Below are 24,919 nucleotides of genomic sequence, written 5' to 3' on the forward strand. Positions count from 1 at the left end.
CTACGGCGGTAGTTACGCCACTGCCGGTGAGCACTATAAAGCCAAGTTCACACATAGCTTAGTTGTTGCAAAATAAATGTATAATTTAATATGGGAACTTTGCTTTGGATTTAGCTCTGGAAACTGATGCCCTAAAGTAAAAATCTATAGATTAAAAAATAAAATAGGGTCAGATTATATTAGATTTTGCTGGTTTGGCTTTATTTCTTGTGTATTAGGCTAGTGGGAAACTCTACCTGCAAGAACTAAAATGTATTGATTGTACCAGGCTGTAAAATTCACCCAAGCACAAGGGTATTGTACCATTTTCAAAAGGGACGTTTAGAAGCCGTTGACCTTAGCAACTTTTTACTCAATTTAAACAATTGTATATAATCCTCCACTACAGTGATAGCTGCCGGGAGAACAAAGTCTCAGAATGCCAACCCCCTGTTAATAAAACTCATTAGAACATAAGTAGAGAGAGGGGGCGCTCACTAGATATTTCCTTTATGTGTCAAAACTAGTGCTACTCGATAGATCTAATGCTTCTATAAGTTAGTCTAGACTAGCCAGACATTTAGTTGAATGGCAAGCGCATAATTCTTCATTTTCCTAGTAGTAGTTGTCAATACAACTGATGGTTGTAGGTGGGAAAGACTTATTTTAGAAAGGTTTTGGTTCTATGGAACAACATAAAGACCAACTCCCTAGGTAAGTGTTTAAACTATTTTTTTTCATGGATAACTTATCCAAAAAGGGGGGTGGGGGGGTTCAACTACTAGCACCTATCCTAATAGTTCATAACATTGCATACACAAGACACAGGATGTTATGGATTGGCTAATATAAAAATGGGCCTACAAGTGTTGGACTTTTAATAGTTTCCAATCGCCAACTGTTCCATTATTGTCCAGTACTTTTCTTTTTTGCTTAACTGAACTTGGCACATCAACCTTATCTACTACTATACTTAAAAGGAACACTCCAGTCTAAACTAATTCATTGAATAATGCACGGTGAAGGGTCTGAAGGGAGGAGCATGACTCATTGGGGGGGATTTATCAGAAGTCTTGTAGAGCAGAACTGTTCTAGTTGGCCATGGCAACCAATCAGAGCTCAGCTTTCATTTCCCCACAGCTGTTTATAAAATGAAAGCTGAGCTCTGATTGGTTTCCATGGGCAACTAGAACAGTTTTACCTCAGAAACTTGATGATAAATCTCCCCCATTGTCATTGTATTCCTAGAACCTAGAGTCCTCCCTTCAGGCCTTGCTAGAACCTAGAGTCCTGTCTTCTGGCCCTGCACAAGGTATAATTCAATAAATCAGCTGTGACTGGCTTGTTCCTTTAATTGGGTTATATGGCATAGCGCCCACAGGAATGCCACTCCCTTACTCTTTGGTCAGTTTAGTGCTTTAGTATGAGTCAATTAAACGTTATGACCTGCTAAGTCATCAAACCCTTTCTCCTATTGGTTCAGCTGAGCCATATCTAATGGAACTATAAATCAGGGGCAATGCTAGCACATTAACTGGTATCCTGCGATTTATGTCACTGATCATGACAGTCAACTTTAACCTCCTACATATTAATTCCTTCAGGGTCCCCTGGGTATCTTTATAGTTTGCAAGTACCTATAGCATTCATCATTGATATTGAGAATACTAGGCAGCTGCTGTGGGAGCTGGGATGGTGGCCATATTGGTTACTAGTCAACTAAAGTCACCAATAATTTAAAATATGGGATCTGCTAGTAAATGTACTGTGTATATTGTAGAGGGGGTCTGGCCCTTCGATGGTTTGATTTTGTTGGTTAAACACAACTATATATTAAAAGGTACCCACACCCATAAATACCCATTAGCAAATATATAAGGCATGTAAAATTTCCATAAATTAAAGAGGGACCCTCAGATCAACTAATGACTAGGATAGCTTTCTTGGACGAAAAGGTCCGTAAGAGAATATCCAACACAATCTACCAGTGAACGTTTCATCTCTGTAAAACTCATTATGGCGCAGCCCTAGTAAATTATATAGTTGCAAACAGATTAGGTTCACTTATATATTTTACAGGAGGTATCTTGGGTATCTCCCATTGTCTCAGTCATCGGGAATGACCAAACTTAAGAACATTAAACTATTTATAGCAACTTGGCCAAAGGCAAAGAGATTCCTGCAGAAGAATGTCATCCCTTTGGTTTTTGTAATAATTCTTCCAGTGTAGACAACCCCTAATACAATTCACTTTCCTATAATTAAAACAAGACTTGTATTATTATAAGGGACAGGTTTCAGATTGCTCTATTATTATATCATGGCAATGTATCTCCACCGATATTTATTAACACAATTAGAGGGGCCGTCTAGATGGGAGAACTTAATTTCAGAATACATATTTCTACATAGAGTTTTTACATCTAGACCCTTGATAAATGGTCACTCAAGTATATGCTATATTCTGTAAATATTCAGGTACAGAAGGTGCCAACTTGGGGTTCAGTTCCACCTTAAACCAGCATGGAACACCAAACTAATTAAAAAGCTTTCCTTTTCTTTCCCATTCTAATATTTCTTCTCTATTCATAACTCTTGGTATCTATATGGAAGTTGTAACATACTGTTCTTATATCTTTTTACTATGACTTATACTAGCATAATGTGATGCTTTATATTGTTAATGCAAATTATGGGGGAAAAAAAAGGTTCCAAAAATTTGTATGTTTAGCAGTCTGATATTGAAGTCAATATAAATACCCAACATCAATGGCGACAAGTACTGTATGAAACCACCCAAAAAAGTAGAAACTGCCTACCAGGTGTAACAAAAGCTGATTATATTGTACTGTAATATCTACTCTTTTAGGCTTGGTTCACATCTTAGTTCAGTAGGTTCAGTTCCCATATAGCAGAAGGTTGTGTCTTGTATTCTGCTATTATAAAAAGCAGTGAAAAGGAAGGAAAACCTTCCTTTCATTGAAGTCAATAGGAAAGTCTTTCGTTCACCTTCCATTCTTAGTTTCCGTTACGCTCACCTACGGAGATTGTAACGAAAACCCCTAAAGCAGGTGTGAATTGAGACTTAGTCATGGACCATTATTTAAAGGACATCTATCAAGCTACCATAAGTTTACTGATGTTAAGGACTTGTTTTATTATAACTCTATTTGAGGACATAAAGAGTTGTTAAAGTAATGCAAATTACCTTGGGGCGCTCAGGCTACGTCACTCGAACACGTAGCAATAGTTATAAAAAATAAGTCCTGAGGAACGATGTTCCTCAGGAACTTATTAGGTCACATCTACCATCACTAAACTAATGGTAGATTTGCTTTAAAGTGCAATGTCCTGAGCCCATTCTGTTTGATATACATATATATTTTTTACAATTCCCTCCCCCACAGTGGTTTGGCCATACTTTGAACATAAATACAACCTATACAATGTTGCTCAGCAGGTCTTGCTTGGGCAGTGTCTCCACCACTTTCTCTTTTATGGTCTTCATTTAGAAGGACAGGTAAAACAATAACATGTCAAATGAAAAAAATTATCCGTCCAACAAAGTCAACAAGAGTCAAGACTGAAAGCTATTTTACTTAGTGAGGAAATGTTAAGGAAAACACTGCACATACAGTAGCATTAAAACATCTACAAATACAGGCGACGTTGTACACATAGCTTATACATAAACACACATGACACTTTGTACAAAGGAATAGGACGTTACAAAGTCCACAAAAACAACAGCAACTCAGGGGTGGATATAACTTTGTTGAATTTAGGATGGAGACAATTCTCGAGAGGATTACTGAAAAGAAACAAAAAGTACTTGGAACATGAGCCGCATAGTAGATAGATAACACATGCACAGAGCCGAAAGTCCTACAAATGTATTTCACACTAAGTCTACGGTCACCGTGCTAAATTGATAAGGAACAGAATACTACAGCAGATGGGAGAGGTTCTCAGAAGCGAACAAGTTGTAGCAGGTAGGCAATGGAGCTACATTTCACTGCATGGACAATATCTTAGAAAGCATAGCTACATTTTTAAAGAAGTTTGGGAAGTAAAAAAGAAGGAAATGCCACGCTACAGTTTTACAAAGAAATTTGATATTCTTGAAGTTCTGTACTGTCATTACAGGGTCATGAAAACGCAGACAGTTCACAAAAAAACAATCCAGCACTTCCTCTGTTCATCTCATCATTTCCCATGGTCCGATTCATGCATACAATGCGTACAACATCTAAGGCTGGTTGTCCAGAAGAAATTTCTGCCTGAAGAAAGTCGCTCTGTGCCCTTGCAAGATTCCAGTGTCCAAACCAAAAATCACTGTCCACAGTGCAGCGGTTTGAGGTTTTGATCTGGGAAATCCTGCGAAGAGCAAGTTTCTCAGGCTGAACTTGCCCATGGACAACCGGTTTAAAAATGGAACACAAAGTAAACTTCTCTAGAGCTTCTCCTTACTGCTCTGAGTCAACTGTCTGGAGAAGTGACCTCCCTCTGAGCCTTGTCTGCAGTATGACAAAAGATTTTTATACCATGCCCCTTCATAAAGTCACGCCACCTGAAACTAATGCCAACTGAAGACGATACAGAACAACAGAAGCTTAAAGGAGTTCAAGGGTCGTCTTAACTATTGCATCTTACCTTCACTCAGCTGCAGTACAGAATACAACAAAATAGAAACAGTCACGTTTTATCAAATGCTGAACATATAGATTTGATCTATAAATCTATGATTAGTTACTAGAGCTGTAACTGCGGGCTCAGCACTTTGTCTATTGACTAAGGCACAATGAGATGATACGACGTTAGCAGTCTATAAAGAAGCTTTAGTAACAGTATATTTTAGTCCATAGAGTAAAGTTACACTGTGCTGCTAAATAGCAATAAAAAGTGACAGGACTCTGCTAAATAGCTGGTTTCTGGGCAGAAGACCTTGTTCAGACACCATGGTGGCCATATTCTAGCATCTGTATGAAGAAAATACACATGGCAATATACAGCAAAATCATTTCCCTACGCTGTACTGAAGAGATGCAACCATGTCAAAACAGTGCTGTCTACAGTAGGGAATCTGTTCCTTCTGGAATAGATATACAGGCAGTCCCCGGGTTACGTACAGGATAGGTTCCATAGGTTTGTTCTTAAGTTGAATTTGTATAATTGTAGATCCAGACAAAAAAATTTTGCCCCAGTGACAATTGGAGTTTCAAATTTTTGTGCTGTAATTGGACCAAGGATTATCAATAAAGCTTCATTACGGAGAACCTACAGCTGATCATTGCAGTCTGGGACTATAGGAAAGTATCCAGGGAGTTTTAACCAGAGGTCACAGCGGGCAGAGGGGTCCGTCTTTAACTAGGGGGCGTTTTTAAGTCAGGTGTCCTTAAGTAAGGGACCGCCTGTACTGGTTTGGCTTTAATCCCAATGGGAATGGGATGGCTGAATCTTTAATCATGTCATTAGACTTCCTGAAAGTCATGCTTGATGGTGAAGGGGGCTGCCTTAGACGTAAGCAAAAGAAAACTCATTTGCATATTTCCAAGAATCCCCTAGTGGTGCATCAATGGCTATAAGCCAGAAGGAGAACTTACACTACCTGACCCTTATTTGTTCTTTTGGTATACAAGGCATGAAAAAGTTTCCAGGCACACCCCCTTTGCCCTAGAACTGATATAGATAAACAGTAAAAATCATAGACATGTTAGTTATCGCCATGTCCGAAAATGTCTGATCTATCAAAATATAACAACGATTATTCCCGCCGTTTAATTCCGTAATGGATATTAGCGCCCAAAGTCCAAAATGCCACTTTACCATTTTGCAAAATATAAAAAAAAAAAAAAAAAAAAATCTATAAAAAGGGGTCAAAAGGCCATGCAGTCCTCAAAATGGTGGCATTGAAGACGTCGTCAAAACCACACACAGCTCCGTACACTGAAGTATGAAAAAGTTATTGGTACCAGAAGATGGCAAAATGAAGATTATTTTATTTGGACAGGAGGTTTTAGTTTTTCTTGGGGAATGGGGCTCGGGTGTGCCTTGTACATCTATGGAGCTGCTGAATTATAGTTGGTAACGCTTTATACTTCTATAAATGATATGAAAGCAATTAGATTAGTATGTAAAAAAAATAAACAACATTATTGGTAAGGGACAAGATCTTCACAAATGTGGCATCTGACAGAACCTGTATGACAACACATGGAGGAGGCCATGTCATTTGGAATCATACTGTAATGGGTAAGTATAATCATGTAATTTTTGCTAATTAAAATAATTTAGTTTATAGTTTTCATTTATTCGTAGATTCCGTATTTTAATCCGTTTTATCCAAAACAATGAATTTTACCGTGCCTGATCATACATGCATGTACATACAATGGGGGGGGGGGGTATCTGGACAACAGCTATTTATAATGTATGCATAGCGACACTGACCAGCAGTAAGGAGGGGCCTGGTGATGGAGAGATAACACCATGTACTGATATACCGGTCTGAGGGGCTAGGGTTGCCAAACAAGACTAATATAAGGTTAAAGAAAAACAAACAAAAAAGAATGAAATTCCCCATTAGCTCATTGTCTGAACAAATCCTTGGGACATTGACTCGTTATTTACTTTCCACAACTTGTTTGCTGAATGCTTGGATGAAAACCATCTGACCATAGATGAAGTGCTGATACTGGAGTCAGTTCCATTGCTCAGTAATGGTGGGTCTGTGAGAAAGCTAGAGGACAGCCAAAATCAATGACATCAAGAGTTGGTGGTCCATCTTTTATAGAGAGCAGATTGTCTAGTTTTTGTTTCAATTATACATACATGGAGGAATCAGGGTGTTCGATAAGGTTCAGAGGTTCTGGTCAGAGACCGAGTGTCAAAACTACTACCTTAACCCACTTATTTATGGAAAGTGCCAACATGGCAATTTGAGAAGAAACTTATTGTTCCCTGGTCGGTCACAGATCTCAATCTTATTGGTGTCCTGTGGATGCCTATACAGTGGAAAGAAGGTAGAGAAATACAAATTGTTACTGCAGCTTCCCCACAGGGAAAAAAAATCTATACCGTCCACATCGTTTGTCCGATAGCATGAACTGCAATGATAATAATGCCCTGCCCAAAGCTGCTACCGCATGGACTTTAGGATGTGTCACTTTAAAACAGCACATCCTGAGCTAGTGAACTCCATGATGTGTGCCCAATGAGGGGGCTCCAAGTGTCACAGGTTCACTAACGCTGCTTTAGACTATACAAAAGGGAAATGGCCCCAACATAAGATGCAAACATGTCCATACATATGGTAAGCATGGGTGTAGCATAAAATCAGATGTGTTACAAGTTGGGTATAGGTCACAAGTATATTCCTAAAAACTATCCTAAACTATGGCAACAACTAAGACATTTCACCTGCAGTTTTAAAGGTCAACCACCACCAGGATGAAGGACTGTATGCAAATGAGCATAAGGGGCTCCAGGTTCGATAGATGTCAATGGAGGCTCATTTGAATACAGTCTTTCATCCTGGTGGTAGATGTCCTTTAAACATTAATCAATGTTTAGCAACAAATTGTCTAAAATCCCTCCAACAAAACGGTCAATAGAGGGTCCAGTTCAGTAAAAGTTTATGAACTCTGTGTTGACCCATATTTTATAGAGCTCCATGAATTAAACTTATTAGGGCAACATAAATTTAATTGTTAATTAGCGCAAGTGTAACTGAGGATTGTCAAAGTATAAACTTTTTTTGCATGGCGCAACATGTTCATCTAGTATGAGAACATTGCTACTCTACGTTTTGTGGGCACTGGTGCTAAAAAGTCACAGTTGGACTTTTGGGGGTATGACAGCTTACACTTCTAATAATGGCCAAGCTACCGATTTTGTATTAAGTGATTAGTCATCATCAAGAATTCCACCCAATATCCATGATAGCTCAGTTAATCGACATTTCACACCAGTTCTTGGTGCGTTTTTTAATACACTAAAAACACATTCATTTTGCAGGTTTACCATACGTTTGGCTGGTTTGAGGCTGATTTGAGGCTTCATTTTTGAGAGTTTGAGCAACTGTGAAAATGTTACTACTGCTTACACTTCCAGAAATGAAGAAAAAGCGATTTAAACCAACCAAACCTGTGGTCAACATGCAAAAAGGCATGCGTTTTTGGTGCGTCTAAAAATGCACTAAGAACGCACAATGTGACTGCACCCTAAGGAGATCCAGGATATTCACTTGGATGAACTAAACCCATTTAACTTGTGGGTAGTAATACAATTTGCCAAATGTATTACAGTGTCTACTGCTGGATGATGGTCTAAAGTCTCCCCAGAACTATTTGGCCATACTTTGACCACCAATTTAGCAAACATAAAAAAAAAAAAAATCATTAACTGGCTCCAACGAGGCCAAAGAAGTGGCACACTCTGCATTTCATTTCTTTTTATTGTTACTACCGTAGGTCCGTGTCAGACCACTTCACCTTTGGCCTATTAGATAAAGTTTTTGGCTCCCCAGAATAATTTTATTATCCACCATAAAACAGACCCTACTAACCTAGTACTGGTCTCCACTACTAGGTTAAAGTCAGGGCCGACTGGAGGATCCTCTGGTTTTCAGGTGGGCCAATCTGGCAGTGGACAAGGTAGAGCTTTTCCATGCCCACAACCAGTTTTTGTGAGATGACACATTATTATGGAGATCAGATTCAAGAGATTTTAAGTAGGTTGAATAAAGATTTCAATGTGCATAATGAACACCCTAATAAAGTCACGCCTAGTTAATTTTTCATGGGCGTGAGAAGGATCACACAGGACAGAAATGGTTACACTCAGTAGTATGACTACTACAGGTTGATATACATAGCATCCGAAATTCAACACCAAGGTAAAAGCACGTACACTCCCTTATTTCTCCACCCTTACATGCGCCTCCTTATTACACACAGGTGACAACAGCATAGATAGTGAGTACACACCCATCCCCGCCTGGACAGCCACCAGTCACAAGCAATAAAGCTTCACATCACCCAGGAGGAATGTGTACTACACAATGTGTAATGGGCTCCTCATACATGGGGGAAGACAGGACTTAGCTTGCCAAGTGCGTCCTCCACTCCACCCAATGTCACACAGTATCATAATGCAAAGACTGGAGGATGTTCCCATGATTCATCCAAAAATACTCCAACATAAACCCCCATGAACTCCAGACTGATGAAGGGTGAAGAGGACTGTAGTCCTACAGACAGTATGAATGTATGACCATTTGATTGAGGACATATTTGGGTGTATGCAGCCGATTTTACTGGGAACTCGTTAATTAAATGTTTTTCTATTTTTTTTTTCAATAACGTTTTAACTGCACCATCTGAATAGCATCTGCACCTTAGAAATTTGAAGTTAATAACTTGCATATTAATTGTGGCTTTGGACTTGTACTAGGACAAATCATGTACCTTCCATGACTCAGGGAACTTGAGACTATGAACTATGGACTACACACAGATTGCATCATCCAATTTGCAGCTTAGAGACAAACATCCGTCTACTCTCTCTTTATTTAAAGAGATATCACAGAATTATCTATCCTTTACATCCAGATCAGAGAGGGTCTGACACTTATCACATGTTTCACCCTGCTGACCTCCACTTCCTTAACCTGTAATGTTACGTCTATTGATCATGTGACCTGTTCGCAGCTTTGTTCCGTTCACGGTAATGAAGCTAAACGGCAATACCAGCCAAAGCCACTATATAATGTACGGCACTGTGCTTGGATGAGCAGTAAAGAAATACTCCAATTAAAGAGGATGTACTAGATGTGGCTGAAATTTTACACTTAGTGAAAAGTACTTCTTTCTGCAGATCTACTTTGCCATGGTGAAAACATGACTACAGTAATGGGACAGTGATCTCTTGTGGAAGCAGAGATGATGCTGCTGCTGGGAGTTTGGTCCCTGCACAGCATTGGGTCCAGGAAATACTGACAATACTGTATATGATCACGTATTTACCATCTGGAGAACCCCTTTTATTGCCAACAAGCGAGGTCAGTACAAGAAACTTGCTTTTTAAGCTGGAGGGAGTTTCTGGACCGAACTTTGAACCGCTGAATTATATGGACATGACAGTGGCGTAATTTGAAGCTGATGGGCCCCAGTGCAATGTCTGTGCCAGGGCCCCAACTAGAATGTATGTTTTATAGTACTAGTCTTCTCATAAGGGACAGTAACACCTTATGGGCCCCGGTGCAACCTCACACTCTGCTCCCCCTCAAGTTATGCCCCTGGGACATGAGTTTTGGGAAATGCACCAACAGTGCATGGCACAAGTTTCTCGGACTAAACTTGCAAGTGGGCAACCAGCCTTAGGGCGACTGCACATGTCCATGGCCTGTCAGTGAATCACGGACTGGTTGGATTTTACAAACCACACATGGTATAGTGAATGGGACTCCGTCCATCATAGAGATACATCTGTTTTTATACGATCACGATCATGTGCAACTGGCCTTACTAAAAGGTCAAAAGTCACTTTGTGGATGCCCACCCATCATCTACAGGGGTGTTATTCAAGGAGGTGTGGAGGTAGCACTCAAAACCAGTTCCAGGAGCTATAGAGGGTCCTCGACAAGTTTCTTCCAAATATGAGTAGACCAGTACTATAATATACTATAGTTTATTGGCTTGGTATGGATTTTTCATTAGGGTTCAGATGCTTCAAGTTACGTTTTAAAGTATCCCCATTTATCGCTGTTGGGGTCTTTCATTTAACCTGTACCATCTATAGAGCCGGCATCTCCTAATACGTCAGAAGGACATTTTGGTTCCATTTTAGGCCTTACAAATTTGACTATGTTACTCTTTTAAAACTTGAGGGGAAATGTGCTAGCAGACAGCTCCGCCTGTGGGTACCAATGTAGGATACCCTAAAACAATTATCACCTTACTACAGTAGGTCATCAGAAATCACAGTGAACTATAGAGCACCTCTTATAGCTTCCATTGGTGATTACTCTATAATTAACCCCAGCAGAAATTATTAATGTGCCTTAAAGCCAGTTCAAAGCAGCGAGTATTAGCGCTCTTTATTACCGTGCCAAGTGACTTTAACGAGGCCAGTAGTGACACACAAGCTGAGAAAGGAATGTCATAAAAACTCCAGGATCAGGGCCGAGCAACACAAATGAAGGAAATCCCAACTTGCTTTTATTAGGAACCTCAGGATTATGGGATGAAGTAATTGATTCATGTGCGCCAAACACAAACACACCATGCCCTGTGAGTAATGGTCCGCCATATAGAGAACACCCAAATATTTCACACTGACAGGAGGAACTACTTTGAAGTAAGTGGGTTTGCATAGGTTTCTAGGAAAGCTGAGTGACAACCAATATGGACCTATTATAGATCCCACAACTTCCCCAGATGCCTCAACACTGCAGAAATTGTTGTGTGATAACCCCTGGTAATAGTATGTGCTATCACCCAGATTTCCTAGGAACTGCCAAGTATAATTTAGCTGAATAGAAGAACACTTGGATTGAAAAGGACAATTGACTGCAATTGGGCAAAATGGAAAAAGTAACTTGCCCCGGGCAACTTACTGACCAGGTTTTGCGGTTTCCTTTTTCATTTTAGTATTGTAAGGAGTGGTGCGGTAACTAACTGCGAGTTGTCATGTCTAGGATAGCCACAGGCGGGCGGCTTAACCCTGTCCATTCCAGTACAGGATTAGGGCTCAGTATACGCAAATAATATAATAAGCAATAACTTTGGTGCGATTTCCTTACCTCCATAAATGGAGTTGCTTCTTGATGTACTCGGTCCCTTTTGCATCATCCGTGCCCGGACCTGTTCCTGGACTCGGGCATTGCGCAGCTCCAGGCTCTCATCACGCAGTCTCCGGTCAAGTTGCGAATCCGTAGGCAACGCCAGCGAGGTGATATCGGTGTGTGGCTGCAGGGCCGACATAAGGAAGTGACCGTCCTGCATTTTCAAGCTTTGAGGGTGGAAGAGCAATCTCCCACACTGTGTCTGTCTCACCTGAGGCTCCCCACCTGTACACTGTATGTGGCACTCTCCTCCACCTGTCTAAGCGTAGCTCACTTATGGCGCACTCCTATACTGTCTACAAAGTCTGTTTGTATGGAACAGAAAGTTCCTGCCTGTCACTGGCCTCCTCTCCACGCTCTCTCAGCCTGTCTCAGCTTCCATGCCCCACCCTGCCATTACCTCAGCACTCCTACCTGTCCCTGCTTTCCTCTATACTCCGCCCTGTGACCTAATACTCTTATCCTGCTGTCACTCTGTCCCTGCTGGCCTACAATATCCTTTTGTCCCTTGATTATTTGCAGTGGCTGCCTCCTTCGTTTCTTCTTGCACGCGCCTTCACACCTGGATATGTTCTGCAGATCACTCACACCTGATCCAGCACCTTGTAAGCGCTCAGATCCCTAGAGGAACAAGATGTGTCTGCTGCTCCTCGCAGTCTGCCGGTCTCACACCTCACTCACTGCACTCTATACAGGAATGTAACATCCCCCTCTTCGTGTCAGCCAGGAATCTTCCTCCCTTTCCCACCCATTAGTGAAAAACGCTATAGAAAGTCCTGGACACCTTATCTTGGCAGAAAAGTCAGTGAGGCCCTGTCCACATGACGTACACTGTCTATGTTAAAAATATCCATTCTTGTCAGTAAGGCTAAGTTCACACTACCATCGGCACATCCGTTCTTTATTTCCGTTAAAAAAAAATGGATGATAAATAAACATCGATAAACTGACAGTAACTGATGACGTAGTGTCCGTTTTTTATCTGATACCCTAACATTTTCTGGCTAAAAAAGCGACACTTTCAGTTAGTGTCAGTATCGTTTTTTTTTCATCCCTCAAATCTATCCATCTATCCATCTAGCAACGTTTCGGTGCGGTGTGCACCTTTCTCAAGCACAATGCACACTGCACTGAAATGTTGCTTGTCTTGGAATAAATCACACCCTACTTTTACACCAACTACCCGGAGTGCTGCTTCAATTTTGTTGGATATGTATGGAATTCTCGTACCTGGACTTTGAAGCCTTGTTTTGCTCCCCCCACACTGGGGCTTGTTCACACTGTGCTGCAAAAAGACTTTTTTTTCTCTTTTCTATCTATCTATCTATCTATCTATCGATCTATCTATTGCTCATAACTATTTATTTCCAATCTATTATCTATCTGTCTACATGTCTATCTATCTATCATCTACCTACCTATCTACCTATTGATCTCTCATTTCTATCTCCATACCCATCCTTCTCTCTATACCTCACATTTATCTATAATCTATCCATCAACTATTTCTGTCAATCTATATCTGTCTATTCATGTAAAAATAAAATATAAAAACTGACACTTACTCCTATTGACTTCAATGTAAAAAAAAAACTAATGCAGCTGTTATGGTCAGTTTTTTTGAAATGGAAAAAAAGTACTGCAAGCTCTGTCATTTTTACCATGAAAAAAACTGAAGGATAACAGATCACTGTACGGAAGACATAAAAATTTACATTGATATTAATAGGATTTAAAACTGATCCGTTCTATTTCAGTTTTTTACTTTTCCAGCAGGATACAAGAAACAGAAATCACAGCCGTAGTGTGAACTGAGCCTTATTTTTGCTTTGACTAATAGTTGATTACGCAAAATAAAATATGAACATAATTTGTTCAGCTGAAAAAGTACAAATCTTTCTAATTCAGCCAGTTATACTTTAATACTGATACAGAGGCGAAAACCTTTATATGGTTAAAGACAATTATCTAGGGCCGGTTGTCCACAAGAAAAATGTTTTGGGTGGTGACAGGATTTCTCGGACTGAAATGCACAGGGTGAGTCCTGTGATAGAAATTCGGTCCGGGAAATCCCACCAGTGCCCAGTGTATCGCTCTCAGACCGAGCTCTCTCATAATCTTAGGGACACATTTACTTCCCAGGTAATGTAGTACCTGTTACTTGTATTCTTTAAGGCACTTCTAATCATCAATAAAAAAAATGTATCCATTTTATTCAAGATTTACATCCAAAGATCATCCATAAAAAAGTGAAGGTAAGGCTGGATTCACACTACCGTTGCCCGCCGTCCCGTAGCCCGGTCCCTGCACGGCAGCGTGCGGGGAGAGGAGGGGGAGAGCGCTGCTCACCCCTGCCCCTCTTCATAGGGAAACATGGCGCACGGCGCAGTATGCCGTGGGAAAATAGAACATGTCCTATTTTTTTCACGGGGTGCGGAGCGGTACGGTGCCACACGTGTGCTGCACCGTACCGCTCCCGTAGGGCGCCGTGAGCCCATTGGCGTCAATGGTGGACGTATATCGGCCGTACATACGTCCCCCATGCCATTGCAGAGACCGCCTTTAATGAAATGTCCACAGCACAGCCCCCCTTTACATAAGTGTCCACAGCAAGACCCCCCTTTAAAGAAGTGTCCACAGCAGAGCCCCCCTTTTATGGAATGTCCACAGCAAAGTCCCCCTTTAATGAAATGGCCACAGTAGAGCCCCCCTTTGATTGAATGGCCACTGCATAGCCCCCTTTAATTAAATGGCCACTGCAGAGCCCCCTTTAAAGAAATGTCCACATTACAGCCCCTCTTTAAAGAAATGTCCACAGCTGAGCCCCCTTTACAGAAATGGTAACAGAAAAGCCTTCCCCCATAAATGAAATTTCCACTGTAGAGCTCCCTTTAAAGAAATAACCACAGCAAAGCGTCCCTTTACAGAAATGTCCACATTGAGCCCCCTTGAAAAAAAAACGCTATACTCAGACCCGCGCAACTATATGATGCCATAGTGTTTTAATTTTTTACTCCCCACCTTTATTTTTTTCCATGTACAGAGCTGTGTTACGGCTTATTTTCTGCGTAACAAATTACACTTCAAAATGGTTGTATTTAATATTCCATGCCGTGTACTGGGAAGCGGGAAAAAATTCCAAATGCAGTGAAATTGGTGAAAAAACGCTTTGCGCCGTATTCTTGTGGGCTTGGATTTTAGGGATTTCAATTTGGGTCGGTACAATTACGAGGATACCAAATTTGTATAGGTTTTATAATGTTTTCATACATTTACAAAAATTAAAACCTCCTGTACAAAAAATTGTACAAAGACTACCAGACAGTGCTTTCTATGCTGGACGACCACATTTATGTCATTGGCATGCCCAATTTTAAAGCAACTAACTTTAAAGTTAATGATGGCACATAATCTGCATCTACTAGTTCTGATGTTTGAACTTTTTTGGCTGTAAGTTTGTATTTGTATGCTGTTGCACAAGGCCGTGGTTGGTCCGTGAATGAAAGAAGACCTGTCACCAGAATTTTACCCCTCATACCAGTAATACCTGCTTGTAAACAGTTAAAAGTCCAGAGGCAGTGTACCTTAATTACAGCTATTTTTCTGATATGCAAATAAGTATAGATGAGTCAACTTCTGAAGAGTCAAGATTTCTCCAGGCTGACTGGTTTCCTTTAAGAGAGTTTCTATTGTAGTTATGAGGTTACCTGGCATGTCAGCTGTCTTTTTTTTTTAAATCAACCTAAATTTAAAAACCTTAATAAGTCTTGGAACGTTTAATAAAATGTTCTCATTGGGAATCTATATAGGACCTTAGTACAAAAGCTAATGGGGTCAGTACACTGTCTACTGCCTAATAGCCCTCATGCACACAAACATAGTTTTCGTCCTGGTGCTATCAACTAATTCAAAGGATAGCACATAGACACATGTATTTTTATGGGCTCATTCATAAGGCTGTGTTCAGGGTTGGCTGCAGGTATCAGTAGGCCCCTGGGCAACAGAGCCTCAGTGGGCCCCTTTGCTGTGAACTCACGTGCTGGCATTAAAAAAATTAGAAACTAAGACAGTCTCCTATTCCCTAGTTTATCATACCAAGCAGCCCACTCATGGTTATTTTATATAAGCCCCCTCTCACCCTATGGATTCATTAGATACAGCCCACCCTCACCCCATGGATTCCCTTGTAAAGCCTTATGTGGGCCCCCAGTAGTTCTGGGCCCTGGCACGTGCCCAAAATTCTGAACAATTCCTATTTCTTTCCATGTTTATGGCTCAGTCTATATTACAGTTATCAGCGTGTGAGTGGACCTCATATGACTACAAACAGCAGACTGTGGATCCAATAAATGTGCATGGGGCTTTAGGTTGTGTAAATGAGATGCCATTCACTAGATGGTTAGAGGGACATAATGGTTGTCTGTGATGGAACACTGGATGGCCTGTGACCATATACTGTTACTGTGCAGGGTCCTCCACTGTCTATGGCTACCGCTGCCAGTAATGACCTGAAGTCCTCACAGCATCACAAATCGATACAAAACAGCATAGCCGGGTCAGGAGAAGCATGAAACACACGGATGTGAAACATTGGTTAGGAAGCATCACATAGTTGGAAAACTGAGATAGTTTCCCTTAAAAGTAGTCCAGTCACTACAAGTTTTCCCCTATCCACTTGCTGATTCGTGTGGGTCCAATTGGTTGGTCATGATCAGGAGAATGGAGCACTTTCTAGGGCACCAATAGAAGGAGTCGAGTACTACACTTGGTTATTGACCCCAGTTTTTCTGATCCGTGTGGGTCCTACAACTGGAACCGTCACCGATCAGCAAATTATCCCCTATCCTGTGTTAGTGGAGTCTCCAAATCTTATCATGATGGGATTGGAAGTTACCACATGATGTTGGTGAACAATAATAATATAAGAGCTTATAGAATATGGATTTTGATTAGTGGAATCACATGAGCTTCATAGCTGTATATGTTTGTGCATACTATAATAATTCTTTAATGATAATAATTCTTTATTTATATAGCGCACACAGATTACGCAGCGCTGCACAAGCATGACAAATTGGTCCCTGTCCCCATGGGGCTCACAATCTAAACAACCTAACAGTATGTTTTGGAGTGTGGGAGGAAACCGGAGTACCCGGAGGAAATCCACACAAACACGGAGAGAACATACAAACTCTTTGCAGATGTTGACCTGGGTGGGATTCGAACCCAGGACCCCAGCGCTGCAAGGCAGAAGTGCTACCCACTCAGCCACCGTACTATACCTTCCATAAAAAATTTAATCTATTCTTCTGGAGCTTTTACTTAACGATAGAGCATGGTTTAGGGCTTGATTATTTTTTGTATATTTATGTGGGATGATAAACGTATTATAGGAATGTAGAACTGATATCCAGTAGATTTTGATAGCCTGTGGGCGTATACCCGTTGGGCTAATGACTGCAGGCAGAAGTAGAATGAATGGTCTTAGCAGGGAATATGGGATCATGCCCCTTTAAGGTTTAGGCTGGTGCACGGGCTGAACGCAATGTGACGGTGGACCAGGGCTTAGTGGTGGTCATGCCTGGGGAGTGGCTTGGGTCATCATGCCCTTTAGGTAGGCTGGCATTCAGGTGTCCCATACTCATCTCTTTAAAGTTATATAAAGTTATGAAAGTTGCTAGTGTTAATTATCTGTAATAAAGCTGTGGCCAACTCGCTGACGTCATACCACAAAAGTTAAACTTAAGCAATGTTGCTTTTCACTTAAAGGGTGATAGTACTTAAGGGGAGGTTTGTGTTATGCATGCAATCATATTCTGGAACAAGCCATTGTGGGCAAAGCCCAGGGCTAGATATCTGCCCTACTGATCTATCATTTCATTCACCATTTCATCAGTGTAATCAGCTCTTTAGTGCTTTAGGCTTTCACCAGAACAAGAACTTTGAATGCTTTATAAAACTCATGGAACATCTTACGGAAAAAAAAAAGTTTCATATTCCGTTGAAATGACTATTGCAGTGTACATTTGAAGTAAAGCTGCAGTTTCTGCAGGATACAAGTGAAGATCTTGTCCTTCTGGTGGCCTGGGAAATGAGAGGTGAGTTGATGGATGGAGTACTATATAAAAGGCCTATATAAAGTTCAGGGGTCAAAGGTAACTGCATTGTGCTTCCTTAACATTCCCCATTACTAGCACAAAAGGCGGCAATTTCTTATCTCTTCTTACAACAGTAATTCATTTGAATGTTGTCCTATTGTACCACAGTCATATCTCTATTAAAGTGTGAGTAATACTATATAAAGTCTAGCTAGCCTTGTAAAGCAGAATCACATGGTTAGCCTATCTCTGCCACAGGAATATCCTGAAAGTTTTACGTAGACAAACATGTTACTCACTCCTATATAAGGCGAGTCTCCAGACTTCTAGACAATGCACCTGAATGATGACTAGAGATGACAGTAGCTATGGCACATATAATCATTACTAGTCTTACAGAAATATTCTGATTGCCTTTTCAGTACCAAATACTTCTGATGCCTGAATAACCATACCATACCAAATAACCATACCAAAATTTCACCTTTTATTTTCTGTTTCATACTTAAGGAGTTTCCCACCAAACAAGTTATGCCCTATCCACAGGATAAGAACTAAGTTGCTGATCACGAGAATGAGGATTTAGATGGGGTCCGAGGTACCTCAGACCCCTTGTCACTCCCCGAGCTGAATGGAACAGATGGCTGAGCATCTCCTTTCTGCTCCATTCATCTCTATGGAGTTGACGGAGATTGCCGAGCGCCGCACTCACCCCATGAACCTTCTTCATACATCTTTAACAGCTCCATGATGTACAGGATCGTCATGGAGTGTTAAGGAGTTAAAGGGGAACACCATCCTAATCAACCAATCTTTAGATAGAATATGATGGTGAATGGTGAGTATGAATGATGTACAGACTCCTTAGATTGTCAGTGGATACCAATCAACAGGGCCGGCACAGCACTGGGCATACCTGGGCTAGTGCCAGGGCCCAGACCTGCAGGGGGGCCCACATAAGTCTTTACACAAGGAATCTATGGGGGTTAGGGAGGGCTGCAACTAATGAATCCATATAGTGTTGGTATATAAAATAACCATGAGGGGGCTGTTTGAGGAGACTGTTTTAGTTTCTGAATTTTTCATGCTGCCATGTGAGTTCACTGCAAAGTGGCCCACTGAGGATCTGTAGCAAAGGGGCCTACTGAAACCTGGAGCTGACCTTGTCATTCAAATTAGTGGATTCTAAGTGAATCGGACATTCCGGATCTGGGATCGCGCAAGGGACGGGTATATACACTCACCGGCCACTTTATTAGGTACAACTGTCCAACTGCTCGTTAACACTTAATTTCTAATCAGCCAATGACATGGCGGCAACTCAGTGCATTTAGGCATGTAGACATGGTCAAGACAATCTCCTGCAGTTCAAACCGAGCATCAGTATGGGGAAGAAAGGTGATTTGAGTGCCTTTGAACGTGGCATGGTTGCTGGTGCCAGAAGGACTGGTCTGAGTATTTCAGAAACTGCTGATCTACTGGGATTTTCACGCACAACCATCTCTACGGTTTACAGAGAATGGTCCGAAAAAGAAAAAACATCCAGTGAGCGGCAGTTCTGTGGGCGGAAATGCCTTCTTGATGCCACAGGTCAGAGGAGAATGGGCAGACTGGTTCGAGCTGATAGAAAGGCAACAGTGACTCAAATCGCCACCCGTTACAACCAAGGTAGGCAGAAGAGCATCTCTGAAAGCACAGTACGTCGAACTTTGAGGCAGATGGGCTACAGCAGCAGAAGACCACACCGGGTGCCACTCCTTTCAGCTAAGAACAGGAAACTGAGGCTACAATTTGCACAAGTTCATCGAAATTGGACAGTAGAAGATTGGAAAAATGTTGCCTGGTCTGATGAGTCTCGATTTCTGCTGCAACATTCGGATGGTAGGATCAGAATTTGGCGTCAACAACATGAAAGCATGGATCCATCCTACCTTGTATCAACGGTTCAGGCTGGTGGTGGTGGTGTCATGGTGTGGGGAATATTTTCTTGGCACTCTTTGGGCCCCTTGGTACAACGCCACAGCCTACCTGAGTATTGTTGCTGACCATGTCAATCCCTTTATGACCACAATGTACCCAACATCTGATGGCTACTTTCAGCAGGATAATGCGCCATGTCATAAAGCTGCAATCATCATGGTTTCTTGAACATGACAATGAGTTCACTGTACTCAAATGGCCTCCACAATCAGCAGATCTCAATCCAATAGAGCATCTTTGGGATGTGGTGGAACGGGAGATTTGCATCATGGATGTGCAGCCGACAAATCTGCGGCAACTGTGTGATGCCATCATGTCAATATGGACCAAAATCTCTGAGGAATGCTTCCAGCACCTTGTTGAATCTATGCAAAAGGGGGTCCAACCCGTTACTAGCATGGTGTACCTAATAAAGTGGCCGGTGAGTGTATATTGTATGTACTTGTAGCGTCCGATTTAAAAACTGATTCTTTTATTTCTAAAGAAGTCAAAACAATAAAAAGTTATATACATATTTGTTATGCGAGGACTCCAGATTTCTGCATATTCATGTTCTTATCACTAGTCTCTATGACCTTCACCCCTGTCCTTATCTGAACTGCATTATTCTTCCTTTCATAGTTGTCTCCTGTGTTATTAAATAAGACTTTTATGTTCCCAGATCTTATTAGAGAAAATATACCATTGTGTGCTCTGGTTCCTGCCACTGTATCATCATCACAACGAACTATTAAATGGCATAGAAATACTTTCCCAGGTGAATATACCAGGGTAACAATGGACTTAGATCCTCTTTGTTATTTCACCATGTGTAAACATGGACAAAACTGAAGGACTAAGTCCCAATTTAAAATGAACCTGTTATGCTGTACACAGTGTCCTATCTGCAGCCAGTATGTCATAGAACAGGAAGATCTGAGCAGATTGTACATAGTGTCCTATCTGCAGCCAGTATGTCATAGAACAGGAAGATCTGAGCAGATTGTACATAGTGTCCTATCTGCAGCCAGTATGTTATAGAGCAGGAGGAGCTGAGCAGATTGTACATAGTGGGGCTCATTTACTAAGGGTCGGACGGTGCACTTTTGTCGGACTGTTCACGGATTGCACAGGTACCGTATATACTTGTGTATAAGCCGAGTTTTTCAGCACAAAAAATGTGCTGAAAAACGTCCCCTCGGTTTATACACGAGTCACTTAAAAAATACTTAATAAACTTATATACTCACCCTACGGTGGCCACAATCTGCAGCGCTGCTCCCCCGATGTCCACGCGGTTCGTCTTCTGGCTTCCGCGCCCGACCTCTGTACATCGCGCTGGGCGCCGCCATTGCTCTCTCCCGGCGCACGATCTTAGTGAATTGCGGACAATACACTTCGCAGACCGGGTAAGTAAATGTGCCCCAGTATATTTTGATTTTACTTTGAAGCTGCCCCCAAGAGTTTTTTTATAATGTCAATGAAAATACAAGCACACAGTCCATTTTGATGACATAATGGGGCACATTTACTTACCCGTCCTGTCGTGATTCCTGAGGTGCGTTCTCCAACGAAGATTCGAAGCTGCAACGATTCACTAAGATTGTGCACCCGATATCCTGCATGTGTCACTTCACCGCTCAGGTCCGCCGGAGTTCACCATCTTCTTCCTGGTGCATGTAAGTTCATGGCTTGCGACACAATTTTGAATGTTAAATCCTGCACTCAGTCCGAATCAGAGTCAGGTTGTCCGAAGGCCACGCCCCCCGATTTGTGTTGCAAGAAAGTCGGCGGGTTTGTGCCAACATCCGATCGCGTGCGCCCAAGACCCTTAGTAAATAAGCCCCAATAAGTACATCCCCTGTATTGCTGAAGGCCTTCATCTACTCTAAGACTTGCCCTTATGACCTTTACAGGGTCATGAATGAAATGACAATAGTAAACTCATTAATACTTTCTCCCCATAGACCTGTCCAGTGTAAACACAGGTGTTACCAAACATCCCGAAGCAAGTGGAACTTCCAACCACTAGTTTATCCCATGAATTGTCATTTTGAGATTACATCTGACCGAACACATTCATCTAAATGGACTACAAAAATGATGAATTTGTTCGTCTAAACTCAACAAATAATGTTATTAGCTGAAGGATGATATCAGATGTGTTTTTATCCACAAACATAATAGAATGTTGATCGTGAGTGCAAATAAACCCGAGGGGCTCCAGCTCCAAAGATGTCAATGGAGCCTCAGCAATCAGCAAGTTATCTTGTGTACAGGCGAAAACTTGTAGCGACCAGACAACCCCTTTAAGGACAGGATACAGGGACTGAGCGTAGATATAGTATTCTGTTAACCAAAAGTCTCTAGAGCAGAGAATGATGAGGTTGGGTAAAGCTACCATAGTATGACATGAACTACAACTTCCCTCCCATCAATCAAGATCTCGCCCAAAAAGTTATAACCTCCTGATCTTTTCCGCTATGTTTATAGAAAAACAGTTCTGACTATATTGGGAATCTGTGTATAATACAGCAAGTAATATTAAGCGTTATGGGAAGATATCAGAAAAACTCACTGCTACAGTTTACGGGATCTCAGTCGCAGGGGTAGAATTTCCACTTTTCTATGTGGAGCTAGTGAAGAAGCCTTAAGGACGTAACATAGAGAATCCGGTTCTATAGCTGCAGTCCCTTCGGTTAGAGTAACTTACACATTGCTGGACTGCGACATTCCATGTGGTAGAAGAAAAAAAAATAGTGCAATAACTACACCAGATAATAATAGGCTATAAATTTATTATAAGCGGCGTCTGTTGCCTAAAAAAACTCTTATTTTCGTAATTGCCCTTGATAATAGCTCCAGATGGATTCATGGCTGTAAAATCCATATACAAAAATGATTCCTTTAAACTTTTTGAGGTTCAATTTTACAAAATAATCTTTACAACTTCATCAGGTATCTCCCCGTGTCACAAAAGTGTGGGGTAAAGAACAACAAGACCGTAGACGCCACTAAACTGCGCCCATCTGCTGATGTTCCCGCTTGGTAAATTTCTGGATGTACTTGCTGGGCAAACGTTCCGCCTTGGCTAGGGGCTGTCTAATTTTGGCACTTGTTCAAAATGCAGAAAACACCAAAAAAAATAAGTTCTACTCATGACGGATCCTAAAGATGGATCAGCTGCATATCTTGTGCTACATAACTGTGCAGGTACATAGACCCCGCTCTCTTATTCTCGTATGTTTTTAGTGGAGATATAATAGGACTGTCCAGCTGTTGCAAAACTACAACTCTCAGCATGCTCCTAGGGAACGGTTTGAGTTATAACTTTACAACAGCTGAAGATGAAAAGAGAAATTGTGAAAAAGAAATCCTATGGTCAAAGATCAGGTTTTGACCCGTGAACATTCCTTTACAATGAGCTATAAGATGTCTCCTATGGAGGCTTTTTCTCCGGATCATTCCGAAAAATTCCTCAGGAAAGTGCTAGATTGACAGAAGTGAGGTATAAGTGCGACACATGACACGTGTAGGACATACAAGTTATCTGCAGAACATAACACACATCATACACACCTGTTATAGTAGGATTACTACCTGCCTGAAAATTTCCTAACACAAGTCTATGCCCCTTATCTGTGATGTCCTACACCAGGAGGAGACCACCAGTAGCTCTACACTAAGGATAACCCTTTACCTTATTTCAGCTTTCCTTTCCCTTTTCCTACATTAACCCCATCTATGCCACACACCTGGCAATAAACTATGATTGCAAGCTAATAACAGTCCATACCTGCCGCACGATGGGGCCTTGGGTCATCATGGTGCTCAGAACTTCTTCTGCAGTGTAGCTGAGGCGTGAGATGTTATAGAGGTAACAACCCAAATTGTATCAAAGGCAGAGAATGGAAAGTGTATCATCCCGTGTCGTCACTGGACCTGTTGATGCACCTCCGCCCTGTAAAATGTTAACCCTTCAGCTGGCCAACGCTACAGAAAGGAAGGATGGCAAATTGTTGTGCCAGTGTTCTAGATCGATATGAAACTGAGTACTCGGACAGGTCTAAAGACTCTCAAGACAAGAAAAATGTTGTGCAGGTTTAAAAAATGTGCATTGTAATCTGAATTTCAGGTTTGTGTTAATGAGAACAACTTTCCTTTATGTGTCACAGGTGAACTCCTACTGTCCCGTTCAATGGCTATTGTGACATTTTAGGTCACCTCCAAGCTACATGAAGGTAAACTTTAATTATTGTGTCTGGAGCGGTGATTTGCCACCTGTCATTCTCCGGCTGTTCTGTAAACCATAATGTAAATCATGCTGGGAGTTGTAGTTTCACAGCAGACAGATTGTAAATCATAGTTTGAATTTATGCATACAGCGCCTCCAAATGATATATATGCAGTGCCTCAAAATGATATATACATGCAGTGCCTCCAAATGATATATACATGCAGCACCTCCAAATAATATAAATGCAGTGTCTCCAAATGATATATATGCAGTGCCTCCAAATGATATATACATGCAGCGCCCCCAAATAATATACATGCAGTGTCTCCAAATGATATGTATGCAGTGCCTCCAAATGAAATATACATGCAGCGCCTCCAAATGAAATATACATGCAGCGCCTCCAAATGAAATATACATGCAGTGCCTCCAAATGAAATATACATGCAGTGCCTCCAAATGAAATATACATGCAGCGCCTCCAAATGAAATATACATACAACACATGGAAATGAAATATACATGCAGTACCTCCAAATGATATATATGCAGTGCCTCCAAATGAAATATACATACAGCACCTCCAAATGAAATATACATACAACACATGGAAATGAAATATACATGCAGTACCTCCAAATGATATATATGCAGTGCCTCCAAATGAAATATACATACAGCACCTCCAAATAATATATACATGCAGCACCTCCAAATGATATATACAAGCAGAAGACACAATACATTTGATTCTTGTAGTGAATGTCAAGGTGGCCGGGTGATGAGCTAGGACATTTACTG

The 24,919-nt window shown here is 41.3% G+C and overlaps 1 protein-coding gene across 2 annotated transcripts in view; it reads right to left on the reverse strand.

The window, feature by feature from the left end:
- Positions 1-23,836, reverse strand: part of PKP3 (plakophilin 3) — a 46,984-nt gene extending 23,148 nt beyond the window's left edge. Inside the window, exons 1-2 of one of the 2 annotated variants that reach the window (XM_072118123.1) lie at positions 23,678-23,836; positions 11,783-11,948 (exon numbers count right to left, since the gene is read on the reverse strand). In XM_072118123.1, coding sequence (XP_071974224.1) covers positions 11,783-11,948; positions 23,678-23,707 — 196 coding nt within the window. In that variant the 5' untranslated portion in view covers positions 23,708-23,836. Of the gene's footprint in view, positions 1-11,782; positions 12,512-23,677 lie in introns of those variants that run through there. The other variant, XM_072118122.1, reaches the window with a different exon arrangement.
- Positions 23,837-24,919: the final 1,083 nt, after the last annotated feature.

Source organism: Engystomops pustulosus, chromosome 7 (genome assembly GCF_040894005.1).
Source record: "Engystomops pustulosus chromosome 7, aEngPut4.maternal, whole genome shotgun sequence".
In the NCBI taxonomy this organism is placed as follows: Eukaryota; Metazoa; Chordata; class Amphibia; order Anura; family Leptodactylidae; genus Engystomops; species Engystomops pustulosus.